Genomic DNA, 23,379 nt, shown 5'->3' on the forward strand with positions numbered 1-23,379 from the left:
AGTGCTTCTAACTTTCTTAACTGAAAGAGTCTTCTGGTTGTACATTTCAGTTCCCCCCATCATTACTCTTCTCCTTTTCTTTTTTTCCTTCTTTTATATATATACATCTCACCCCTTTCTCTTCCCATTCTCATTGTTTTTGTGTGGCGCATATATGTCTGGTGCTCCTTTGTACCAATATGTATGTGTTTAAATAAATAAATAAACTGATTAATCAGTGTAAATAAAAATTTATTTACTTTAATAACAAATATTGGGATGTAATTTACAATAAATAGGAATATCAAAAACTCTAACATACCTGCAATCGTAATGATTTGATGATTTCTTCTTTTTCAGATAAAAGTCGACGAAAATCTCGTTCCAATTCATCTTTGGTTTGTTTGTCTAGTTCAAGTTTCTTGTACATCTCATCTACAGATTTGGATGTTTTTGCTTGATGTGATGCTAATAATTGTTGTAGATTATTTCTTTCTGATTCCATAACTTTATATGCCTCTACAAGCTGAATCGCATATTTTAAAAATGTGAATCAAATCAACAGTGAATAAATAAATATATCTCAAGATTCTAAACCAGAAAATCCTGGATCTAGATTCCGTACTACTTAATACTAGTCAGCAAGAAACCTACATGGTCCACGATATCCTGTCAACCACCTTCACCCCCTTAATATCTCAACATAGCGGACGCAGTGTTGAATCACTCAAACTAGTGACCACATGTGACCTGGCTAACAGGATTTACTCAGTACTAAAGAAATAGACAAAAAACATTGGGAACTATGGAGTGATCAATCAATAGTTCATTTATTAAACATTATAACATGCATTATGGAAACCAAACGATCACCTAATTCGATACGCTAAGCTCGTCAATGTGAGGTAAGTTGAAGAAACGATTACATAGAATAGTGAAGTAGCATTAGTTAATGAATTTATTAATTACTGGTCTATCACACTGATAGGTTTAGACTTTATGTGAAGTTTGCATGAAAATTCTAGACTATATTTAGAGAAATAAAGTTACTTTACCACATAAAAACTCATTGTTTTAGTTAGAGGTCTTGTCTTTGAAGTCAGTTCGTTCGCCAGGTTTGAGTCAATAATTTTGCCACGTAACAAGCCATCACTCGATCACATCACATCATTACACTCATCTATTGATTAGTATTCTGTGCATTTATTTTAAGAATTAAAAGATTGATTCATTAAATCCTCACCCATAACAAAAGATCATAAGTCCTGAGAACGTTACATGAAGAAATCGTAATTTTGAGGACACCTAAGACAAAATTAAGTTAAAAATGAGGAGATTGAGTAGTTCTGACAAATACTATTGGAGGTTAACAACTCTGATGACTGTTCTTCATAAGGTCTGACTGAAACAATAATTTGAGTAAATCGCTTACACAAGGTCCATATACTTCTTCGTTACGCCTTTTAATGACAAGTATTTTAATAACACTTTTAAGTAGACAGATTCGAATACGGCCTTAGGGTCAGGGAGTACAACTATAGTTGAGTACCCGTAAATATCTGTGTTCTAAAACCCTAAAGATGAAGGTTTGTTCGACACATAAATACCCAAGTCTAAACACATCAAAACCAAATTGATGTTGAGTTGTCATATTAAACACTATCCTCTTATGCTTAAAGTTGGTGGGACGATCACTATTATCTGTTCGCTGAGCTCGGATGCCAAAAGACCCGCACAAGTGTCTTTCAGCTTAGTAAAATCCACTTACTTGGGCGTCGGAATCATCATCTATGATTAGTACGTCAGAACATCTACGGTTCTGAGGCAGGTCAGAAAGTCTTCCATAAAGCTCATCTATATTTTCATACGGAGGGTGCAAAAGAGACTACGAAAAGGAAACGGGGTGTGCCTGATTCCTATTGGCCACGCCGTAGAAGGATACTTCTTGAGGGGTCTGGAAAGGCGCGACTAAAGCACTCGAAGGACAATCACTTGAGGCCATACAGTCATACAGCTTTTTCGTGGGTACTTTTTGATACATTAAGTCCTTACTTTAAAACCCTTATTGTCAGCGATGGAAAACTGTAGGGTGAGGTGTGATATTTCAGATCAGGGCACTTTTTAACCCCTTCTTTTTTGGGAAGGGAGCATTACAGTAGATGCCAGTTGTTTAAAGAAAACGCTTTACTCTCATCATATCTCAGCGTGATCTGCAGTACAAATTTGAACCCGGACCTTAAGTTGATACTTTTCGTTTTCTCGTTCTCCAACCGACCTGTCTACCACACTAGGAATTCAAGGAACAAGCGTTTCACTTAATATAGCTTTATTGGTTCATCTTGATGAGTATTCCTGACCACTGCTTCAAGATAGCAGCTGTACCTGGTACCCAATTTAGCTACAATCTAAACATATAACAGGGTTTGAAATTGTAGTTTAACGATTAGAAAAGTCGATCACTTAAGCCATTAGTCTACAACAACATCAAAATAAAATATTTATACTCCTTTTGAAATCAACTAACCTGTTGATATTTGATTTTATAATTACGTGCCATTTGGTAAACACGTTGACAACGTGATTGAATATCAGATGTTTCTGTAGATAACCGAAAAGTTGACGACATAACAGAACCACAATCAGAATCATCCAGTTCCCCAAATGGACCAGTACACTTTAACAATTTAACATTATCTGTTTCTTTTGATGTTGGTGATTTGTTTTGAAAGGCATTACTATCACTGTTACTCTCAGTGATGTCATTAGTGCGCCCATGATTACTTGCAACTGATGGTGAAGTTGGTTTTAATTGTACGGATGATGTTCGTGTTTCAAAAGCAATATCAGCATCAGTTCTCTCTGACTCACCCTATTGTTCATTAATTTAGAATAAGGAGAATAAAAGATAAAATAATTAATAGGAATTCGTTATTGTTATCATTCTTAAAATTACCAAGTTTTCGTGCAGTTTGTTATCATTATGATTGAAAAAGCGTTTATTTATGTCCTTAACTCCTATTAGTTATTTAAATTTTAATTGTCCCATTCGAATAATTATTTTATTTTCATAGTTGAAAGCGTGAGTCAATTGAAGCTAGACCACTATGGAAAACCTGGAAACACTGGACGACCGTTTGGTCCTATTGTGGGACTCCTCAGCAGCGCGCATCCACGATCCCGCACTCGCGAGATTCGAACCCAGGACCTACCAGTCTCGAGCCAGAGCCCTTAACCGATAGACCACTGAGCCGGCATACAACGGTGTTAATGTCTAACTTCAACTGATAATTAATATAATCATATGCTCACTAGTGACTGACTTCGAGAAGTACATCCAGGAGTTCTAGTGAGAAGCAGTGACCAGTGGAGTTCAAACCATGTCTGTTGTGAGATAGGAACTCACTGAAGACAATTGATGAACGGTTGCTAAACTTCGTGGACCAGTTGAAGTTAGACATTAACACCGTTGGATACCGGCTCAGTGGTTTAGTGGTTAAGTGCTCTGGCGCGAGACTGGTAGGTCCTGGGTTCGAATCTCGCGAGTGCGGGTTCGTGGATGCGCACTGCTGAGGAGTCCCACAATAGGACCAAACGGTCGTCCAGTGCTTCTAGGTTTTCCATGGTGGTCTAGCTTCAATTGACTCACGCTTTCAACTATGAAAATACTAAATCTCCATAAAACCCCTTCTGATAATTATTTTATTATCTGTTATTCAATATCATGTAAATAGTAACTAATTAATAAAGTTTATCTCTATTATTGCTCTTTTCCGAAGCATAATACACCTACAAACGCTAACCACTTTTCCAATTCTGCGTTTTGCGTTTAATAACGTTTGTAGCTACATCTCAGTTTTCTAGTAATCACATTAGATCTGTACCCATGTTAACAACAATCATCAACCCACAATACGTCTCTCTAGTACATACACTCTTGTTTAAAAGATCGAATAAACATTAATGAACGAAAAGAGAATAATAATGTACAGATTGTGAGAATTACTCCATGTTCACTTCAGAAAATCTCATTTATTACCAAAATTAAAAGTGGTCACATAAATACAGATAAGGATTCAGTCAGTCAGCTACAACGTAGGACCAGGCACACATATGCATCGGTCCAAGTTGCCATACCTCGTAAGCACAACAACATGAACACCGAATTCATATCATTTAATTTAATGGCGGTAATATATAAAAGAAAGGTTGTATATAAGGATATAGTATAGGAAGAAAGACAGATATGAAGCAATTTTAATCTCAAGGTTTAATGGGAAGATAAAGAGTGTATGCACATATAATGAAAGCCAGAGAGGCTTATGCCAATCTGGGCCATCTTTGGCGCCTTCGTGATGTTAGTCTGCCTGTAAAAGGTCGGATCTACAACGCGTCGGTGAGAGCAGTTTTGCTCTATGCTTGTGAAACCTGGCCTCTCCGAGTTGAGGATGTTAGACGTCTCTCTGTGTTCGATCATCGTTGTCTCCGAAGGATTACTGACATTCAGTGGCAACACCATGTTAGTAATGTAGAGGTTCGGCATCGTGTGTTCGGGCGCAGAGACGATAATTCGATTGGTGTCACCATCTTGAAACACCGACTTCGGTGGCTTGGACATGTTTTACGAATGTCGTCCCAGAGGCTTCCACGTCTTGCATTATTTGCCGGCGCTGGGACTGGTTGGAAAAAGCGGAGAGGAGGTCAGTGTATGACATGGTGTCGTGGCATGAAAGAGAGCTGCAAAGGGCTAGCTTCTGTTGGTTCTTCACGACTCCCTGGCTGGGGTCCGAGAAATGGTGCAACACAGCGGCTAGAGACGTTATCAGATATGGCTCAGAATAGAAGCCAGTGGCGAGCCTGCTGTAACCTTCTTCTACTTTCTTCATAAAGAGTGGCTATAACTTCCCTAACTGAGAGAGCTCTTCTGGTTGTACATTCAGTTCCCCCCATCATTACTCTTCTCCTTTTCTTTTTTTCCTTCTTTTATATATACGCATCTTCTTCCTTCTCCCATTCTCATTATTTTGTGTGGCGCATATGTATCCGGTGCCCTTTGTACCAATATATATGTGATTAAATAAATAAATAAAAGAGTGTATACATCTACGCCATTGTGATCGATCCTGAGCCATGTCACACACAGTCTCCAACCATTGGTTAAGATAGTCGCGCGGACCCCAACCGAGTAGTCTGCATCTACCAACATGGCTGAGACTAGAAGTTAGTGACTTCATGCTCTGATACCACGTTTTGGTTTGGCCGCCCCTCACTTTCTTCCAAACATTGCCAATACTAGTCAGCATTGCGCGTCGTGGTAATCGGTGTTCAGGCATACGTAACACGTGGCCCAACCATCTCAGTCGATGAAGATTCATGACTTCATCAACTGATTTACCATCATTCCCTAATACCCTGTGTCTAACCTCACTATTACTTACCCGGTGATCCCAGCAGATGCGAGCAATATTTCTAAGACAGATAAGGATTACATTTATCAGTTAACTTTTACAGGCTGTTTTCGTGATATTTAAAGAAATTGACTAATACATATGATTATAAATACTGATTAAGATAACAGCTTAAAATGGAATTTTGTAGAGACGATCGATGTTAAGTAGGAATCATATATATATATATATATATATATATATATATATATATATATCGATTGTTGCCTTGACACGATTTTCTATGTAAACACTAATTTATTAAGAACCCTGGATTAACGATATCTTTTTCAAAATCCAAAACGTTTAGCTAATAAAATTGAGATGATAAACATGACAAGCAGTTGGTTCATTTATTGGAAGCAGAATTTATTGACGGCTTTTCATAAAAATGAAGTTACTTTAAACACGTAAACTGTTTAAATTGTGTCAACTGATCGAGAAAACCCCCTACTTTATAACAGAGATGAATCGAGAAAAATTAGACTTGCAGAACTACTATACTTGAAATTATTTCTATTTCTATTGTATAAAACTATTAAATATTTGGATTATTGTGTTTTCCTGTGCTTTAATAATTGTGAGCCCTTGTTTAATTAATAAATCAGTTTTGCGTTTTACTGTTCCAGAGTCACTATTAATTATCCTCCTATTATCCCGATTTTGTATCACTTATGACTTATTCATGTACACATTGTGATTTATTTTTTATGTATATCACCATATGAGTTTTCGAGTGAAAACAATGAGAGAACAGATGTATCCGTACCCTATCTTCGTCTTCTAATTAGACATTAGGTTAGGAGGAGCTAAAAGACTAAAAGGCGTTAAGATCTCGGTCGTTGAGTGATTGGTTGGGCGGGGGTGTCACTGGTCCTATATAAAATAGGTGAATCTATCAATGAATGGACTTAATAATTAACTACTTTTCTTATTAGTAACCTGACCATGCAAGTAACAAAAAAACTTATTTTCCGAATATATAACAAACCCGCTATCTAAACAATGCTTGGTGGTTTCATCATACGCGAACAATTATTGAAGACACTTATTATTATGTTATGTACTGTTTAAACGCTGGTTACTGATACTGGTATGGCTGTTATTGTGGCTGAGAAGTAAGCCACCATTTTATTCTTGTCTAATGGAACAAGGCTGAAATGCCTTGACGTTAAGAAGAATGACAGATTATTAGATGACTTATGTAATCAGTCAGCTACAACGTAGGACCAGGAACATATATGCGTCGGTCCAAGTTGCCATACCTCATTATCACAACAAAATGAACACCAAATGCATAGAAGTAATTGCTTCAATGATAGTAATATATAAAAGAAAGATTGTGTATAAGGATATAACACATGAAGAAGGAGTTAGTTCATAGAAAGAAAGGTATGCACCAAACACTGATTCGCAAATAACCAAAATATCTAACGTTACATATCATTTTAAATGTCCAATCATTAAATACATTTCAATGTATTATACTGTCAGTATAAAATATTAATTAGTCAATAATCTAATGTGAGTATGCAATTTGCAAAATCAATAGACTAGGTGCTTTAACTAACACAAATATCTAAATTACTGGGTAGTATATTTTATTTTTCATAATAAATTAAGTACTTGATGTACTTAGGCATGTTCCGCTTTTCCAAACCACCTCGCAATGTCGTAGATCGATGCAAAGCAGATTGTTATGAAGTATACTCACTTCTTAATAAACAGATAAACATTACGCCTATGTTGGATAAGGTACAAGTTGGGGAAAGCTGGACAGACTCTTGTATTGATTACAAGATCTCGTCTACCACCGATCTACTAAGAAGGATTTGACATCCAAGATAAGTGAAGCAGCCAATATATTCAGCATGCATCACTATCACTTGTTGCTAGTAAATAAATTAACTATAAACAGGTAGTTAGGTTGACAAATATAATGATTGGGTTGATTCGGTAGTATATTATGCTGTTTGATAATGTCTGTCAGTAGGATTACAAAAATAAGCGCGTCAACACTCCAGGTTATCTTGACGCGAAAGGGTGGTTATTTGTACAGAACTAATGTTTACTGATTTAATTCCGGGGTGCAATTTATCCCTATTGTAAGTATCTGGTAAAAATATAACCCTTCAATTTTCAAACAAAACTCACTAGGAACCGTGAATAAGAAACTCGACTATCAGTGCTTCCACAATCTGATCGACAGCTCTGAAAATCAGAAAAAAATTAAATGAATCGAGCTGAAGGAGTGGTGTAGATGATATACTTCACGTTGGTGAAGTATGTGCTAGTCTGATTGCCCATATTTTGAAACACCACAGAAACTTATCACGTGAATTGAGGTAAGTCCGCAAAATATTGATGATTTTAAAAGTAGCAAATAAAGGATTTAAAGTAGAGAAAAGTTTCATTTATTTATTTGTTTGAACACAAACATTGGAACAAGGGTGCAACAAATACACATGCGCCACACAATAACAGTGAGGATGTAAAGTGCGTATAATAAAAAGAAGAAGAACAATGAACAGAAACTAATATATGTGAGTGAAATAATAATAACAATAAGAAGAAGAAGACAAGCAGTTAAGTAAGGAGAAGTACGACCAGAAAAAATTCTCTCAGTCAAGGAAGTTATGTTCATGTTTATGAAAGTAAAAGAAAGTTACATCAAGATCGCTACTTCCTTCTATTCTGAGCCACATCTGACCACATCTCAAGCCATTGTATTGTACCATCTCTAGGAATCCAACCAGGGAGTCATGAAGGACCAACAGAAGCGAGTCCTGTACGGCTCTCTTTCATACCACGACACTATGTTATGCACTGACCACCTCTCAGTTTTTCCAACCCGTCCCAGAGTTGGCAAATAATGCACGATGTGGAGATCACTGGGATGACGTTCATAGGGCATGTTCAAGCCACCGAAGTCAGTGTTTCAAGATGATAACACAAACTGAAGTATTGCCGCTATGACCAAACACAAGTTGCCGAAACTCGGCATCACTAACAAAGTGTTGCCACTGGATGCTAGCAATCCTTCGAAAACAACAATGATGAAACACAGAGAGTCGTCTAACATCCTATAGTTGAAGGCCATGTTTCACAGCCATAGAGCAAAACTGCTTTCACCGACGAGTTGCAGAGCCGACCTCATGCAACCAGACTAACATCACGAAGGCTTCAAAGATGGCTCAGGTTTGCATAAGCTTTTCTGGCTCTCGCTATACGTGAACTGATCTCATCACTCACGCCAATATCAGCACTTACGCAATCATTCAGATACTACTTCTATCTGCCCACTACCCAGAGTGAGCGTAGATTCAGAGTCCCGCCAGTCTTGTAAAAGTAGTTTGCACTTTGATGGTAGCCTGCTTCGGTTTGGGCACCCGGGCAGTATCACAGCCCTCTCGCAAATAAATGAAATGGAACATTCAGCTGACAATTATATTCTCGTTCATCCAAGAAACAATTCAATTTGCATTATTACTATTATTATTATTATTATTATTATTATTATTATTTACCATATCGCTAATTCACCCCCTTTTATCCCCAATTTGTGTAACCTTACTTTTCAACTTATGCAGCAGCTCGCTCTTGGTGGAAAATCTGTCCTATCTAAACGATCTCCAGTCACTGTCTGGTTGAAAGTAAGTGAATGCTTCCACCGATTATGAATACTGAAGCAGTCTTTCTGAAACCACGTACGCCGTTCAAGCTGGCTTCCTTCAACGTTCGCACACTGATGCAGATCAGACAACAGATAGGGCTGGCTATGTCTTTGGAAGGTCTTAATGTTGACGTTTGTTGTCTATCCGAGACCCGTATTCAAGACTCTAGTGAAGTACTACAAATCCGCTCTCCATCTGTCGCCTCGAAAAGCTTGTTTCACGTGCACTTATCCGGGGACTCTGTGGCATCTTCGTCTGGTCTTGCTGGCGTTGGTATCGCACTAAGCGCTAGAGCTGAGGCAGCACTAATCGATTGGATCCCCATTAACAGTCGGTTATGTGCTGTTAGATTAGAAAGTTCCATCAAAGTGAGAAGAAACCGGCGAGAGAAACGGTGTCTTTTCGTCATCTCCGCCTATGCCCCGACAGATTGCAGCCCGGATGCAATCAAGGATGAGTTTTACCACCAGTTAACAGTTCTCCTCCAGAAAGCGCGTTCGACAGACATTGTAGTATTAGCCGGAGACTTGAATGCTCAGGTCGGGCGTCTAGGCACAGAAGAGAGTCGTTTAGGTGGCCGATGGGGACTTGTTGGTCGCAGGACAGATAACGGGGACCGTTTGCTGCAACTGTGCACAGACCACAACCTGTTTCTGGCCAGCACTAACTTACGGCACAGTCATCGCCGGTGTGCCACCTGGCGTCCTCCCTCTGCATCCCAAACCTGGACTCAGATTGATCACATCGCGATCAGCTACCGCTGGCGTGGTTGTGTACAAGACTGCCGCTCCTTTTGGAGTACCTATCTGGAGTCTGATCATGCCCTGGTCTGCGCCAATCTCACCTTACTTTTCAGTGGCCGAAGGATTGACCACCACCAACGGATCGATGTTAGTAAACTGGCTGCAACTTCTGTTGCAAGTAAGTATCGAGCTGAGCTAGCTTCTAGGCTAGCTACCATCCCACCGAAAAGTATAGATGAGCATTGGTTGCATCTTCACGACGCCATGAAAATGGCGAGTTAAGCCACTTGCGGCTTCGCGAAACGTCCCGCTTACAAGCACTGGGTTTCTTCTGGCTCCTTACAACTGATGGAAGCCCGTCGGTCTACTCCGGGTGACCGTGAGTATGACCACAAACGAAGGCTGTTACGTAATGAAATTGGGCAAAGCTTGCGTAAGGACCAGGAAGCCTGGTGGTCGGAGCGTGCTAATGAGATGGAAGCAGCAGCTGCGTCTGGTAACTGCCGGAAGCTCTTCCAACTCATCCGAGCCACTGGCAGCAAGAAGTCTGGTGTGAGTGAAACAATCTACGAGGATGATGGGATGCCAATCACTAACATCTCTCGACGTCTTGGACGATGGGCTGAATTTTTTGAAGGGCAGTTCAACTGGCCTGCTGCTCCGGCAACATCGACAAGTTTGTCCTGCCCCCCATGGCCGGTGACAACTGATCCACCAAACGAGGCGGAAGTCCGCAAGGAACTCCAACTCTTGAAACGTTACAAATCACCGGGCCCAGATGACTTACCTCCGGCTCTTTTTAAAGATGGTGGTGACTTTCTGGCTAAGGAACTGACGGTGTTGTTTGCAAAGGTTTGGGAGGAAGAAAGTGTTCTAACATCATGGAATGAGTCGATAGTCGTCCCTATCTTTAAAAAGGGTTCACGTTGTTCCTGTAATAACTATCGGGGGATAAGTCTACTTCCGATTGCGTCCAAACTATTGGCTTCTGTCATTCTTCGTAGGTTAAAACCCGAGAACGATTGACTCGCGAGGAGCAGGCTGGTTTTCGTTCTGGTCGAGGATGCATTGATCACATCTTCACCCTCCGCCAAATGTTAGAACACCGTCATGCTTATCGCAGGCCAACAATCGTAGTGTTTCTTGATATCAGGGCGGCCTTCGATTCGTTGGACAGGACTGTTCTCTAGGATTGTCTATTGAAGAAGGATGTGCCTGAGAAGTTCATTAACATCTTAAAGGCCCTGTATACGAACACCTCAGGCAGAGTGAGGGCATACAACCACCTTTCTCCCTTGTTTCATTCGAGCAGTGGGGTTAGACAGGGTTGCCCAATCTCACCATTCCTCTTCAACTTTGCCATCGACGACATCCTGGAAACAGCTCTGATGGATGTAAGTAATGGCAGTGTGGATATGTTGCCTGGAGAACGACTTCTCGACCTTGAGTATGCGGATGATATTGTCTTACTGTGCGATAATGCCCAAGGCATGCAATCAGCACTTAATCAGTTGGCAATCAGTGTCCGCAGGTACGGCATGTGCTTTGCACCCTCCAAGTGCAAAGTACTCCTACAAGACTGGCAGGATTCTCATCCTGTACTCACCCTGGATGGTGAGGAGATCGAAGTAGTTGAGAAGTTCGTGTATCTAGGTAGCTGCATAAGTGCTGGTGGGGGCGTGAGTGATGAGATTGATGCACGTATAATGAAAGCCAGAGAGGCTTATGCCAATCTGGGCTATCTTTGGCGCCTTCGTGATGTTAGTCTGCCTGTAAAAGGTCGGATCTACAACGCGTCGGTGGGAGCAGTTTTGCTCTATGCTTGTGAAACCTGGCCTCTCCGAGTTGAGGATGTTAGACGTCTCTCTGTGTTCGATCATCGTTGTCTCCGAAGGATTGCTGACATTCAGTGGCAACACCATGTTAGTAATGTAGAGGTTCGGCATCGTGTGTTCGGGCGCAGAGACGATAATTCGATTGGTGTCACCATCTTGAAACACCGACTTCGGTGGCTTGGACATGTTTTACGAATGTCGTCCCAGAGGCTTCCACGTCGTGCATTATTTGCCGACTCTGGGACTGGTTGGAAAAAGCGGAGAGGAAGTCAGTGTACGACATGGTGTCGTGGCATGAAAGAGAGCTGCAAAGGGCTAGCTTCTGTTGGTTCTTCACGACTCCCTGGCTGGGGTCCGAGAAATGGTGCAACACAGCGGCTAGAGACGTTATCAGATATGGCTCAGAATAGAAGCCAGTGGCGAGCCTGCTGTAACCTACTTCTACTTTCTTCATAAAGAGTGGCTATAACTTCCCTAACTGAGAGAGCTCTTCTGGTTGTACATTCAGTTCCCCCCATCATTACTCTTCTCCTTTTCTTTTTTTCCTTCTTTTATATATACGCATCTTCTTCCTTCTCCCATTCTCATTATTTTGTGTGGCGCATATGTATCCGGTGCCCTTTGTACCAATATATATGTGAATAAATAAAAATAATAATAATAAACTTTGATGGTAGAAAGCACATTCCATAATTACGGACACTAATTGCCAGCTGATTAAGTGCGTATTGCATGACTCGGATATCATTCCATAGTATAACGATAGCATCCGCATATTCACGTCTTAAGTCTCCAGGCGACAGATCTACACTACCATTACCCACATCAACCAGAACTGTTTCCAGAAAGTTATCGATGGAGAGATTGAAGATAAATGATGAGACTAGGCAATAATTCACTGCTGATCAATGCTGAAAAATGTGCAGGGGCCATGAATTAATGTATGCTCTAATTGTCTGTCTCACAAACTGTATAAGAAGAATCTACTTAAATCTAACAATGAAAATTATTATGCAGATGGATAATACCCAGTATAAATAAAAATTCCGTCAAATGAAGGGTAAAAGCAAATTAGTCGAAAATAGTGATTGAAGGGATAATGTCAAGTGGAATTGCCTGTGCTAATAAGACATGGAGACTATGGTATGATCGTACTGGGTTAAGCAATACTAATAGTTTAGTAAGAACTGGAAATATCCCGGTATTAGAAATGCGAGTTATATTTAGGAGGTTTTAACTCATTCTTATAGAGACCATACACATTTCACCAACAATTTTTGACCACTTGATAGAATTAATCAAGTAGTTGTCATCCTTAGATCCACTAATGCTACAGTCTTTTGTGCAAATAATTGAGCTCGTTTTAACGTTCAGAGCTTTAAAACTTTTAGCTACAGACAACGACCGGATGATTATGCGACAAATATGTCCAGCTTACTAATTCAGTTGCGTGGAGCGTCAAGTAATAACTTCGAAGCTGGAAAATCCTTTAAAACAACAAATGAATCAAAAAAAATACGAGCTACATGAAAATGATTTAAGACAGAAAGTCCTGGACTTTGGTAATACATTCACTCACCCATGTGGCTAAATAGCATCTTGGCATTAAAGCTGGTGCTAGTTCATGATAAAAACCCTAACTTGAATTCTTAACCCTCACTCTTAACTTTAAATCCTGGTAATATTTACAACCCTCTTTTTACCCTAAGAAGCAGGTGAATTTTCTCAGTCACTTTAGCATCGCTTAGCGGTCGTTCATGAATTATTAGTCAGTCAGTTGCAACGTAAAACGTTGTACGTATATACATTCACCCAAGTTGCCACACTATGAATTATAATCATACCCAATAGATCTAAGTGCCGGTACGATGAAACTAACGGGGTCACTGCAAATATTTAGTATTTTTTCGTCAGAATAAGAATAGCATTTCAGATTATGAACCAATTACTTCGATAGCACTTACAATAATTCAATAATCATAAGTATCCGACTACAAAAAAAGCATATTACACGACATTAAGTACACGTGGAACGGATGGCTTTAAGTAAATATCTATATTTTACAAAAAAAATCCACGGACCAATAAAATTCAGAGATTATGTTAGTATCAATTTATGCAGAAAATCATAACGTCTCGTATTCAACCTGAAATATGGTATTCAACAACTTTTATTCATACTTTGATGAATAGGTCAACCACATATGCGACAACTATAAGTGAGATACTATTTACCTTCTTTGTTCCTTCCTTTTTAACAAGACCTTTGAGATTACTGAACATTACCAACTGAGTAACACAATTTACGAAATTGGCGGGTTCAAGTTCAGTCTTCAGTAATAAGGAAAGGAGGTCTAGTGACCTATTTTAATCCTTGCAGTTTGTTACACTGTGGAGGTCCAATCTCGTCTTGAATATATCAACAGAAGGTTCTGATATTACGTGTTTTGGTAGAGAATTCCAGTAATTCACTACTCGGTGCGAGAAACGAAACTCCAGACGTAGACGATTTGATCTCGGTTTTTGGACTTTCTTTGAATGTCCTCTCAAATGATCAGCCCTAGATGGGAGGAAAAGATAGGACATGTTAGTACCAAGGTCATCGTTCAGGATACGATATGCCAATATTAGATCACCCCGTATTCGTCGTGTAGGGTCACTGAATATCGAACAGATCATTGATCCCTGCCAAGGTCAAGGATAGTCAACGCGCACAAATCAATCGTACGCCATGGACTGGCCCACGCGGCAGTGGTTATTCTTTCACTTCTGTACTTCCGTAGTTGTACCTTAACTAATATATTATTGTAATAACGTCCTTTGTGTTGTACAGTCTCCATAGCGTCCACTATCCTTTGATGCGTCGATGGTTCAATCCACGTAAGGGCTGGTCGCGAGGCGTGACTTCAGCGTTAGTTGGTTCGTCACCATTCTCGTCTAACTCTAGTAGGCCCCCAATCATTTCGACATAGAACATCAACGTTGATGTTCTACAGTCGGTAAGATAACGGAAATAAGTTGAGGTGTCTCAGTCTGTCTTCATAAGATAAGCCAAATAGGCCTTTTACCATTTTTGTCCCGCGGCGTTGGACTCCTTCCAGCATATCCACCTCACATTTGAAGCAAGGACTCGCTGCTTGAATCCCACATTCCAAATGTAGTCGCACGAAAGTTGGGTATAATAATCTAAACTTCTCCCCATCCAGATACCGGAAATATCTACGAATAGACCATAATACCCTATAGCCTTTTGCAGCAGCAGCCTTACAGTGACTGGTTGTTTTGAGATCATTACTTAGTATGACTCCTAAATCTTTATAGTTTCTTACTTTGGGCAACACTAGTCCACATATTGTGTAGTGATACGAATCATCGTAGTTATTTAATTGCATCACAACACTTTTATTAGGGTTTACTTCTAGTGACCACCCGTTCATCCATGCCACTAATGAGTTAAGATCTTCCTGTAATAATATTCTGTCTGACATGCTATATATGGGTCTCCAAATCTTAATGTCATCGGCGAATAGTAGGACGGATGACTTAGCTATAGCTGGTAATTCATTTATATAAAGTAAAAAGAGAAGAGGACCTAAAATTGTGCCTTGGGGGACTCCACTTTTTACTAGTTCCCACGATGAGAGAGCCCCATTTACTCTTACCCTTTGTCTCCTTTCATGAAGAAAGTCACTTATCCAGTCTATGACTGCATAATGAATTCCAAAACTTTCCAGTTTTAATTTAAGACTAGAATGGGAAACCTTATCAAAGGCTTTACTTAAATCTATCAAAATGACATCTACAGGAATATTTCGATCTTTTGCCTCAGCCCAAGCTTCTCTTGCAATGAGGAGATTTGTCAAACATGATAGACCTTTTCGAAAACCATGTTGTTCCTTGGACAAAAGATCATGTCTTTCCACGTAGTTTATAACAGCCATCCTAATAATTTTTTTCATTAGTTTTACAACTGCACTAGTTAAGCTGACGGGTCGATAGTTACTAACTAAATCTCTACTCCCAGCCTTATACACCGAACTGATTATTGCGTCTTTCCAGTCTCTGGGCAATTTGGACTGCCGCAGGAACATGTCAAACAGTATCTCTAAGGGTTCAGCAATAACATCTGAAAGGGCTTTCATAATCCTTGGATGAATATCATCAGGACCACTAGACTTATCAGGTTTGAGATGCTGAAGTAGCCTTAAAACAGTTTCTTTCTTAATAACTACAGGGTCCATCAACAAGTCGCCACAATCACAATGAATAGGTGATCGTCCCTCATTATTGGTAGAAAAAACTTTACTGAAATATTCCGAGAAAGCTTCCGCTTTTTCGGTATCATTTCTTGCCAAACTTAACGGATTTTCTTGTACCAAAAGTGATGGGATTCCATCACTTCTCTGAGTTCGCCTCTTTATTTACGAGAATAACCGTTTTGGACTATGTTTGCAATCCCTAACCAATTGTTTTTCGTATGACCGTCTAGTCCTACTAATTAACGCTTTACAATTATTTCTAATCTTACAATAACTAGATCTGTACTGTTCTAAGCCAGTAGAGATGAACATGTTCCAGTGTTTTTTCTACGCCTAAGAAGTTTCTTAACTTCTTTATTTATCCACGGTGGACTATTGTTCGGTCTACGTGGCACCAAGTATGGTATGAACGGGGACGTGACTGCACTAAACTTGCCTTTAAATATAGACCATGCATCTTCAACTGATGAGCTAGTATATACTGGTCAATTTCTCTTAGCAGCACACTCCTGAATGGCTGGTCTGTTAGCTCTCTATATGTTTGGGCGAGGCTTAATCTGATCGTATATCATATCGCTAGCTCTAAACGTGAATGATAAAACAGCGTGATCGCTATTTACTAACGGGGGAAGAATATTTAGGTTGGCAATATCCTCAGTCTCATGGGTAATTACCAAGTCCAACAGAGAAGAACCTTGGTTTACACCAAAACGTGTAGGTTTGGATACATGTTGTACTAATGCATGTTCCATTACTGTTTCCAAGAGCCTGCTATCAAATGAGTTTATAGAACATTTCGTGGTCATCTCAGTCCAACTAATGTCAGGAGCATTAAAGTCTCCTAATATCAAGCATCTGTTATTTGCACTCCATAGCCGAATGTGCTCTAAAATAAAGTCATCAGCTAAGCAGATTGGGCTGCGATAGATGACACCGAGTGCAAATGTACAACATCCGACAGTGAGCTCACAGCTAATGACTTCACTAGTTCCACTATCATGGGATTCGCAAACGGAGAAGCGGATATTTATACTATTGGCTATGTATAGAAGGATGCCACCTCCTTTCCTGCATCTATGTCTATCACTTCTTAAACAATGATATCCGGATAATTCTGGGGTGAAATCGAAGTCATGGACTAACCATGTTTCCGTCACAGCTACAATGAGTGGCCTTAATTTGTCCACTAATGCTCCTAGCTCGTAAAATTTATGTCTTAGACTACGGGCGTCGGCATATAAAACTCCTAGGGGGAACGACCTATCCACACAGGCCTTGGTAGCATTCGCTTCCAAGAGCTGACTATTCGAAAACCCACCAATCGGAGATTTTCTTCACCGTTTTGTCGACGGGTTTCTGGTTCAGCTAGTGCCGTCTTCCTTTTTATTCTATCTTCAAGAGACACATCCGGTCTAATTCGAATGTCAGAGTTGTCGTGACTTTGAGCGTTACTTAACAGAAGATTACGTTGTTTCTCCGACCCTAAGATTACCTGAAGGAGTCTACACGGTCGGGGGAGAACACTGTCATCGACCCTTTTACCTATTCTAACTAATTTTTTGACCTGAACACCTTTAGTGTTATCTGGTAATATGCTACGGATATATTCTCCGAGCCTCTCTAAGTCATGGGTGTGTCTAACCTTAGGATCTGGACCGTTAGACTCTGGCAATTTACTCGCAATAATATTCGATGATATTAAATTCCTCTCAGTCGCACTAGGATGATGATCTGCCGTTCTATCAGAGTGCGATAATGCATTGAGTGACTCAGACTGTGAGTTCCTCAATGGCTTGTCAACCAAGTGTGCTTTATCTTTAGCTTTTTCTCCTTTTCTTTTTCCCCTTACTGTGGTCCATTTTTCATCATTCAGGACAGCTGCATCGGGACTATTGGGGACGGTGACGGTTTTATCTGGGTCCTCAATTTCTACTAAAGATGCATGATTACTCATGTCAATACCATGTGGTGATTTACTCCTCGTTTGATGTAACGGAAGTTTCACTTTGTCATTAATTAGAATAGGTTGTTCAGCGCGTTTTGTAACGGCACTTACGACACTGACACAGTCTTCACTGTCAGTGCTTGCGTCACTAGCGCACCCACTATCGTTCTTTTTACAGGCTAGAGCCAATAGGCTCATAGACTCTTGGATTAATATCGTCTTGTTAGTACAGCAGAACATACAAAGCCAGTGCGAGTTAGGCTTAGAGAATCTTTTGTATGCATCTGGACTGAGACGGGTACACATCTTGTGGAACCATTTTTTGCACTCATCACACTGCATCCCTTCATCTACGGGGAATAAACAGTTCGGCTGTCCACATTTGAATGAACTGCCAACCATTGTAATCAGATTAGGTTTAAAACATAATATGATCACAATAATAACACAAGCGTCAGAGTATATGCAAAAGAAGGAACCACGAGACAAAGTTTTCAATAAAATTTCAAACCTTAACTGAATTAATTGAAGTTAAAGTAGACTAAGAATGCTTTTGATACAACAAATACACAAAAGCAACGATAATCACAACAAGTATGAAAGTCACTGCCCTTTTTGAAACAAGCGTTCAACAGGAGGACTGTAGCCTACGCTGATCCTTTTCTAGTAAGCTTCTGAGAGTGTCCATCTTAATCTGCGGTAGGACAGAGTGAAGATGTCTAGATTTTCGAATCACTCTTTACATGGTAAACTCTAAAATTCTGGAATTGCATGAGCAACTGACCACTGTACTTTTTCCAAAATGTCTGAGTCACCTTTTAAACAGGAGATTGCAACCCAAACCCAGTCTTCACGTTTGGGCTTCATTCGCACTGTGTATACTGTAGTGAAGATATTAGTGTTGTGGTGCCGGTGAAATGTCCTTCAGCCGTAGCAAAATCATTCGGCAATTGGGTCAATGAATGTCGAGCAGTTCACTGATCGTCATCCAGGTAAAGAGCAACCAATAGGCATCAATTAAGGAAACGGAGTTAAGATAACCATACGAAGTAGTAGCTAAATAATGCCAATTATGTTGACTGTAGAAATCAAACTAAGGCAACTTGTGACTCACGTACCTTATGAACCTCATAAATATGTAATCCAGTAATACACTGTTATTATTTGCTTGTGGATACGTACAAAGAGGTGAAATGTATCCTTAAGTTTTAACAATGAACGACCTAGATGGACCTCAGTTAGAGGAAGTAACACCAAGATTATCGAATTTTGACACTGTGTTTATCAAGGAGTCTCCAACTTCCCACACACGCCTGTTACCTCTCGTTAGGGAGTACAGGCCACCCACCAGCATTCTCCATTCAACCCTGTCCTGAGCAATCCTTTCCAGTTCACTCCAGTTGTTATTCATCCTCTTCATTTCTTCTTCAATCTCTCGGCGTAATGTGTTCTTTGGCCTTCCTCCTTTCCGCTTCTCGTTAGGATTCCAAGTTAGGGCTTGCCTGGTGATGCAGTTTGGTGATTTCCTTAATGTATATCCGATCTATTTCCAACATCTTTTCCTAATTTCCTTTTCAGATGGATACTGATTTGTCCAATGACACAAGCATTATGAGATCCTCAAATAGTGTATTGGTATTGTCCATGTCTCAGGCTAAAGTTAACAGTTTGACATTTAGATGGATTAATTAAGAGACTATCACCAACAGACCACTGTTCAATACGGGACAAAAACTCATTCATTTGCGCGAGACGTAAAGAGGTAGAAGTCAGCATACATACAGTGAGGTCGTCCGCATATTTCACGAAAGTGTTTTGTGTGGAAGATGGCAGATCATGTAGAAAAAAAGAGGAAAGAAGAGGTGAAAGAATAGCTCCTTGTGGCACACGTTCAATAGACAGTGGTGACGTTGAACACTTTCCTCCAAACACAGTGCACTATTCTCTTCCAGAAAGGTAGGAATATAGCCAATCGGTTATCCAGCCGTCAGTGTTGACGCTGATCAACTTGTTAAGTAAGAGGTGTCTTGGTAGAGAATCAAAAGCAGAAGTGTAGTCCAGAAAAGCTCATCGAACATACTGCTGACCCTTTCCCAAGCTGAACGCTATATTGTGATACAAAACAACAACGGAACCTAAGGTGCTTCTTTCTCATTTGTGAGCAAACTGATACGGATCGCTGTATACTTTTATTGCAGGTGTGAGTGGGAGTATCAATAATTTTCCCATTATTTTGAGGGAAAATGAAGTTATTGCTATGGATCCAAACTTCACATTTTTATCACCATATACTTTCTTATGTATAGGGATTATCTTTATCTTTCTCCATATTTTCGGTCTGAGATTAGTTGAGAGGGATTTGTTGAAGATACTTGTGAATCGATAACACGGAAAATCAGCACATTTTTAAGAGGGAGGTTTGGGCTTTCATTAGGTCCTAAACATTGGGATGAATTAAGTGATTGGAGACATTTTTAGACATCAGTTTCAGTGAAAATAGGGATGAAACTATTCTTCTAACCTTTGGATATAGGGAGCATGACATCAGATGAATGACGCACAAAAGACTTATTTAAGTGTCAAACATTCAGCTAGTTATCGCTTATGGCGTTCCCGCCACCTGTAAGTTCTTGAAAGTTTCCACATACATGTGGAGTTTTTACGAGATAGGAGTTTCCGAGTAAACATAGAGTTGAGACATCTTATCTGTAGGTTTACTATGATATGATTATTGTTCATTCCCTTCAACGCATAATGCCAACCAACAAAATGTCTAATTGTGTTTTTTTGTAACTTGTGCAGCGAAACGTTGTAAACTTTTCATAAGTGAGCCTGTACAGTTTATGCGATTAATAGACATAATGAAATGTTTAAAAAACAAAAGACATAATTTGTTGAGACATTTTGATGGCCGAAACAGATAGCCCAGAAACTCATGCAGGCCTCTATCAAATGCTTTCTCATATCCAAGGAAGTTGATGTATGAAGACTAGTTCCATTCAATTGATTGTCCAACGACGATCCGTAATGTCCTTATTCGGTCTGTTCACGACCGCTCCTTATGGAGTTCAGCCTATTGATCTTCAAGCCAGGTGTGTACAGAACACTTTATCCAGTTCAGTGCTTCTTTGGTCCCTTTACAGTTGGTCTCCATAGAAGTTTCCTCTTCTTTGAGTAGGTCTGTAGAATGATGGTCTACTTTGTTATTAGTACTACTCTAATAATAGACCTAATCCTAAAATTCCATACTTGTCATGATGTGACTACCTAATGTGTAAGATCTTACGTAAAAGTCACAGCATTGTCTTCACTGACTCATCCTGTCGTAATCATCACCAGTATATGATGGAGAACACATTTAGACTTGAGATAGAACAATATAGTTAATATGAATAGAAGGGATAGCCACTTGCAAGGCTGAGCCATGCCATCCGATCAATTGAATTAATTGAATTCCTTCTTCCTGCTTCCCCATTGTTGGGTTTTTCTCCGAGTCAAATACTGAACATCTATTTTACCAGTTGTCTCGTATTCATCTTTAAGGATTGTGTGGTTAGGTCCCAATGAATTGAGTTGAATTAGTATCAATGTTTTAGCATCCTCCATTCTTGACCTTCTCTTAGTGTTATATGATGAAAGTCTATTTTCCCAGTTGTCTCATGTTCAGCCATTAGGATTGTAGCTAGGATCAATACAACTACAGATCTTGTAAGTCTTCGAACCTGTTGTTGAGAGTTACCTTGAATTCGTTGAGTTTGTCAGTATGTCGAAGGAAGGTTGTATTAAACCTTCGTAATTCTGTCTCTCCAGTTGTTCAGTATTTGTCTACCTTCAGTTTCATCTAGACCACAGCCACCAGCTGGTGATCTGAAGCTGTGTCAGCTCCTCTCCTGATTCTCTCGCCCTCCACTGACCTGAAATTTTTAGTGTTGCAAATTTGACTGATCTGGTTCTCTTGAGTATATTTTGTGTATGCGTTTGTAGGCTAATATAGGAGCGCTAACTGTTACCATTTTATTGAACGTGCATAATGTGCAAATTTGTCACCACTCTCGCCCCTTTCCCCCAGATACTCTACGTCGTCCCATGATAACATTATACCCGGTTTCGTCCATTCCGAGTATGGCATTCAGGTCCCTCATCGGGATGGTCAGATCCTTTTCCGGACACTTCTCAATAATTGGTTGCAGCTTTTCATAAAGCTAATCATTATTATATTTATTGTTGTCATTGTTGAGTGCATAACACTGGATGACATTCATTGTGATTCCCTCCTCCTTCCTTTTTAAGGATGATTTGGCGTTTTTTGGGTTCATGAGATTTCCATCTCATTAGTGCATTATGTGCTTTTGGGATAGCATAAGTACAGCCCGTTGTGTGCGGAGCATTTTTTTCTTCGTGACCAGAGCACAACAGCATCTCTCCCGAATCTGTTTCTGTCCATCTTGTGTCCAATCTGTTTCACTGGTTCCGAGCACCATCAAGTTGTATGTCCTCTTTTCCTCAGCTATTTGATTGATCACCTTGGTCTCACACATTGTCCAGACATTCCGCGTACCTATATAAATTGTTACCCTGATTTCTAGAAAGGACACTGGCCTCCTAACTCCCAAAGGATCTTAGCTTTCACCACAGGGTGTCACAATGGGGGTACTGACTCCATGTCCAACTCTCATAAGTTACCCGTGCTTGTGGCCGTAATAAACTCTAGAAGAGCTACAAGAAGTATTAGCTTCCAAAATAGAACAAATAAATAACTCTTTCTGCGATTTTTGAATGACGTGAACCAGTCACATTATTCCCCTTTAAACTCTAGAATCCTGGAAAATCTGGGAAGTGATCAGATGGAGACATAGCGGTAGATGAATCCTAAAGTCAAATAGTTTTGTAAGTCTTTAACATTGGTGCTGACCTCATTACTTTTACTGGAAACGCCCTGGCTGAAGGTATTCACTCAAGCGTTCGCACATAGTTGGCCACTCTGTACGTTGTGCTACACACCCCTTGCTTCAACTAGTCAGCTTCGATCCCATAGCACCCGAAATATTCACCGTCTTTCAAATATATCTTCAAACTCCCCACTCCTGATTTCTGGCTTGACTGAATTTGTGATCCTCGATTAGAAAATTTCTAAGAACAAGAGCATTATGAAGCCCTGAATATTCGTGACACTGACAAAAATGAAGTCTTGCATCAGGGACAACGTTGTTGAATGTAGTTGATTTTCAACACCATGCTATACACAACTTTTATGGTGGAAGTAGCACAAAATAAAGTTATCCCCGACTTATACCTGTCCTAGCTCCAAAGTCAGCCATTATGGTAATCAGGGTGCATTCCAACTGAACATATATCATACAGAAATACAAGACATGGTATTTTATCAAAGCTATGAAAAATTTAAATTTAGGTGTCATTAAACTCTCCAAGAAGACTTATATAGGAGGCACAATTGCAGTACCAGAAAACGTCCACTTGATACGAATAAGTTCATAATGCT

The 23,379-nt window shown here is 39.9% G+C and overlaps 1 protein-coding gene across 1 annotated transcript in view; it reads right to left on the bottom strand.

Moving 5' to 3' along the window:
* Smp_023940 (hypothetical protein) overlaps window positions 1-13,958 on the bottom strand; it is a gene marked incomplete at its 5' end in the record, with an annotated part of 47,382 nt that extends 33,424 nt beyond the window's left edge. The window contains 3 exons of the mRNA XM_018796171.1: window positions 302-505; window positions 2,504-2,848; window positions 13,911-13,958. Coding sequence (XP_018650410.1) covers window positions 302-505; window positions 2,504-2,848; window positions 13,911-13,958 — 597 coding nt within the window. The remainder of the gene's footprint in view (window positions 1-301; window positions 506-2,503; window positions 2,849-13,910) is intronic.
* Between the last annotated feature and the right edge of the window lie 9,421 nt (window positions 13,959-23,379).

Source organism: Schistosoma mansoni, chromosome 2 (genome assembly GCF_000237925.1).
Source record: "Schistosoma mansoni strain Puerto Rico chromosome 2, complete genome".
NCBI classification, from domain to species: domain Eukaryota; kingdom Metazoa; phylum Platyhelminthes; class Trematoda; order Strigeidida; family Schistosomatidae; genus Schistosoma; species Schistosoma mansoni.